This window comes from Myotis brandtii, unplaced genomic scaffold, assembly GCF_000412655.1.
Source record: "Myotis brandtii unplaced genomic scaffold, ASM41265v1 scaffold433, whole genome shotgun sequence".
Classification (NCBI taxonomy): Eukaryota; Metazoa; Chordata; class Mammalia; order Chiroptera; family Vespertilionidae; genus Myotis; species Myotis brandtii.
In genome coordinates, this window is record NW_005366559.1 from 1105281 (window position 1) to 1109932 (window position 4652).

Sequence of the window (4652 nt, forward strand, 5' to 3'; positions counted from 1 at the left end):
GAGGGACACCCCTCCAGGAGGCAGGCAGTGACCAGAGAAGTGGTGGTTTGATTTGGTTTCAGTTTTCCCTAAAGGAAGGAATGCAGGGGAAGGAGGAGGTGACAGGCAAAGGCGGAGAGAATCATGGAAATGAGAACTGGGAGAGGAGGCATCTGGAGAAAGGAAGAAAGGAGGAGGTGGATGATGTGGAGGGACTACAGGGTAGCTGGGTGTGGGAGGGGCGGAGGCCTGAGGGCCCAGGGGAAGCCCTGGGGTACAGTAGGCAGAGAAGGGGGTGCGGGGGGGATGCCCTGGGGTACAGCAGGCAGAGGATGGGGTATGGGGGGGACGCCCTGGGGTACAGCGGGCAGAGGAGGGGATGCGGGGGGGGGTTGCACTGGAATACAGCAGACAGAGGAGGGGTGCGGGTGAGGACTCCCCACCATGATATTTAACTCAGACCCCCTTGGTGCCATTGTGAAGAAATCCAGTCTTTCCTTATATGTGCTTGCCATTAATAGACTAGGACCATGGCCGGCAAACCGCAGCTCGCGAGCCACATGTGGCTCTTTGGCCCCTTGAGTGTGGCTCTTCCACAAAATACCACGTGCGGGCGTGCACGTACAGTGCGATTGAAACTTCGTGGCCCATGCGCAGACGTCGGTATTTTGTGGAAGAGCCACTCAAGGGGCCAAAGAGCCGCATGTGGCTCACGAGCCACGGTTTGCCGAGCCATAGTTTGCCGACCACTGGTAGGAGAACTGCCACGACTTAAAAGCCAAAATCTGCCTAAAATCACAAAAGTTTCATAAGGGAGGAAACATAAAATAGTTTTCAAGATGAGCTAAGGAATAAAATAGGCTCTTTAAAAAAATAAACTTCCATTTACTGTGCATTTTTATGATTCTGCTGCCTTTAAAGATCTCTAGCAGGCTGCCCTCATTCCAGAACAAGGGTCAGAGCTTTTGGGGAGGGTGGGGGGCAGAGGGCATCTGGAAGCTCCAATCCCGCTAGAACCCAGTGCTCCTTTTGTCCTCTGCATAGAGCGCTTCCTTTCCCCAAAAGGAACAAAACTGCCCCATGAGCTGCATTGTCTTTCTAACTCAAAGTCCCATCCCAGCTGGTGGGTCTCACCTGCCCCAGATCCAAGGTGACATTGACCTGGTTGTACCGCGTGCCTGAGGAGAGGGGGGGGCTTTGCCACCAGCGCTCCGACCCGTCGATGGCGTTGGTGACTGGATGGGCTTTCCTGGGGTCCTGGGAGTTGCAGTAGTCGCAGAACTGCCCCTGGAAAAGGACAAAACAACACAAAAACAGCTCATTCTTATGTGCAAGTAACTCTGTCTTGTCAATGTTCTAAAAAGATAGCTAAAACGAAGATGAGATGCCCTCTGGTGAAGTCGCCGCGATGCATTCACTCTTACACCACCTCCCTGTGCACCTGTGTCGAGTGTCTCAGGTACAGGCTCTGTTTAGCTTCCACCTTCTACAGCCTGTGCTTCCCGTCCTGTCTGACACTCAAGAAGAGCCTGTTGTACTTGGGATGCAAAGACCTTTTCCTCCAGCAAATACTCTCACTGTTTATGCTCTACTTTGTGTAAGTTCTGTGTCTGGCACTGGGCACAGTCTCAGTGGAAGTGTTAAGTACAATCGTCCCCCCTTATCTGTGGGGGACACACTCCAAGACCTCCAGTGGATGCCTGAAACACAGCCTCCTATACGCCCTATGATAAAGTTTAATTTATAAATTAGGCACAGTAGCAGTTGACAACATCCCACATAATAAAAGCCTAATATGCAAATCGACCGAACTATGGAACGACTGGTGGAACGACCAGTTGCTATGACGTGCACTGACCACCTGGGGGCAGACGCTCAATGCAGGAGCTGCCCCCAGCCCACAGGCCCCAGGCCAGCCAAGGTGGGTGCCAGCAGGGGCCCCCTGATCGCCCCGCCGGTTGCCCCACAGATCAGCCCTGATCACCGGCCAGGCCTAGGGACCCTACCCATGCATGAATTTCATGCACCGGGCCTCTAGTTAACTAATAATAAAATAGAGCAATTGTAACAATACACTGTAAGAAAATTGTAAACTTTATTAGGAAAAATCTAAATACATTAAGGAGAAACCAAGATGGCGGCATAGGTAAACACCGGAAATTGCTGCCTCGCACAACCACTTCAAAAATACAACTAAAAGACAAAACAGACGTCATCCAGAACCACAGGAAGGCTGGCCGAGTGGAAATTCTACAACTAGAAGGAAAGAGAAAAGCATACTGAGACTCAGAGGAGGTGCGGTGTGGAAGTAAAGTGCAGAGGTACGGAGGCGCACGTGGAAAGGGCTGGCAACTGAGGACGTGGCTGTCTTTTTCAATCAGGAGGGAGACACAAGCTCCCAACAGCCCTGACTCCAGTTCCGGGTGAGTCTCTGGGGATCCAGACTCATACAGGAGAAACTGGACTGTCTGGCATCAGGCAGAACTTGAAGGCGGCTTTCTCTCAGAGGTGTTTGCAGCGATTACTGTGGAACAGTGAGACCTGGGGCCTCTTAGGACAGGGCTGAGAATCAGTCATAGCTGTTTGCTCCGCCCTGTTGATTCCCTGAGACCCTGCCCTACCCAAGCCGTGAGCAGAGGCTTTTGCACATGAATGCTCTGGCCCTTTGCAATCTAAAATTACCTAACTGCAGCTGGGTCAGAGAGACCCAGAACATCCAAAAGCAGGCCCAAGGCCCCACAGCAGCTTGCAGTGCTTCACAGCTGGGCCTCATCTGGGCACCTCCAAACCCCAAACAAGGAAGAGGAATCTGCAGATCTCTCCATAGCTCCTGCTGGGTAGCCTCAGGCAAGGGTGTCTCCAGCACAGAAGTTCTCCCACCATAACCACAGCTGATTCTCACAGCCAGTTGGCCTGGAGGTCAATTCCTCCCAGTGATACCTACAACAATCAAGACTTAACTACAACAAGACTGTGCACAAAGCCCACAAAAGGGTGCACCAAGAGTGTCCACCTCAGGTAATTGGGGAGGCTGAGCCACTGGGCCCTATAGGATACCTAGCACACAAAGCCACTCTATCAACACAGGGAAGCAGCAAAATGTGGAGACAAAGAAATAGGTCACAAATGACAGAAATGGAGGAAAACAAACTACTGGATATAGAGTTCAAAACCACGGTTATAAGGTTTTTCAAGAATTTTCTAGAAAACGCCGATAAATTTAGTGAGACCCTCGAGGATATGAAAAAGGACCAACTAGAAATTAAGCATACACTGAAATAAAGAATAATATACAGAGATCCAACAGCAAACTAGAGGATCACAAGAATGAAGTCAAAGATTTGAAATACAAAGAAGCAAAAAACACCCAACCGGAAAAGCAAAAAGGAAAAAGAATCCAAAAATATGAAGATAGTGTAAGGAGCCTCTGGGACAACTTCAAGCGTACCAACATCCAAATTATAGGGGTGCCAGAAGAAGAGAGAGAGAGCAAGATATTGAAAACCTATTTGAAGAAATAATGACAGAAAACATCACATCGATGTTTCTCTCTCTCTCTCCCTCCCTCTCTCTCTAAAATCAATAAACATATCCCCGGGTCAGGACTAAAAATATATACATATTTAAGAAATATATCCCAAACTCCTACAAATCAATAAGAGAAGTATAAACAGTTCAACAGAAAAATGGGCAAAAGTAGGAATAGGCATTTTACAGAAGAGGAAATACATGTCAATAAACATCTGAAGAGAGATTAGCCAGGTAACTTGTATGCACATATGCACAGCCATGGACACAGACAATAGTGTGGTAAAGGCCTGGGAAGGGGGCGGGGGCGGGAAGGGAGAGGGAGTGGGTTCAGGTTGGAGGGGCGTCGGTGGGGAATAAAAGGGGACATCTGTAACACTCTCAACAATAAAGCTAAATTTTAAAAAATATATGAAATAAGCATTTGAAGAAATGTTCACAATCACGATCTTTAGTGATCAGGGAGACCACAGCGCTATTCTGTTTTCCACCCATTCAATAGGATCAGATTTTAAGTTTGAGAATAACAAGTATTGGAAAGGATGTGGTAGGAGTATGAATTGGTATAAAGACTTTGGAAAATGTTTTGGCATTACCTCCTAAAGTCAAAAATTCACATTTCCTATGACCCCGAAATTCTACTCTCAAGCTCATAACCCAAAATCTGATGGCATCATGCTCATGAATATTCATAGCAGTCCTGCACACAAGAGCAAAATCCTGGGACTAACCTAATTTTCCAGCCACAGGAATGTGACTACATCAACAGTAGTATATGCACACAATGAGTGAGTATAGGAACAATAGTGAGTAAGTGAACATACACAACAACACGGACAATATGGGTGAATGTTAGCCTTATAACATGAGTTTATAAAGCATGATATATACTTTTTATAAAGTTAAGAGCACTTACTTTTTTGGAATAGATAGAGATGTAATAAAAACTTTATAAAAAGTAAAGCAAAGGAAAAAATAACAAAGGATTCAGGATGATGGTTACCCCAGGTTACGGGAAACTGAGATGGGAGTTGGGAAACCATATGGTTAGGCATAAGTTATTATCAAGGCCCTGGTTTGGGTTTTGGTAGCGAGTTCATAAATGTTTGTTATACTATTTTAAATCCATCCACCTGCATGTATAT

General features: G+C 47.1%; 1 protein-coding gene across 1 annotated transcript in view; it reads right to left on the reverse strand.

Moving 5' to 3' along the window:
* The window catches only part of LOC102256520 (laminin subunit alpha-3), a gene marked incomplete at both ends in the record, with an annotated part of 60811 nt that extends 59545 nt beyond the window's left edge, over window positions 1-1266 (reverse strand). The window contains one exon of the mRNA XM_005874316.1: window positions 1114-1266. Within this exon, the coding sequence (XP_005874378.1) occupies window positions 1114-1266 (153 nt within the window). The remainder of the gene's footprint in view (window positions 1-1113) is intronic.
* Window positions 1267-4652: the final 3386 nt, after the last annotated feature.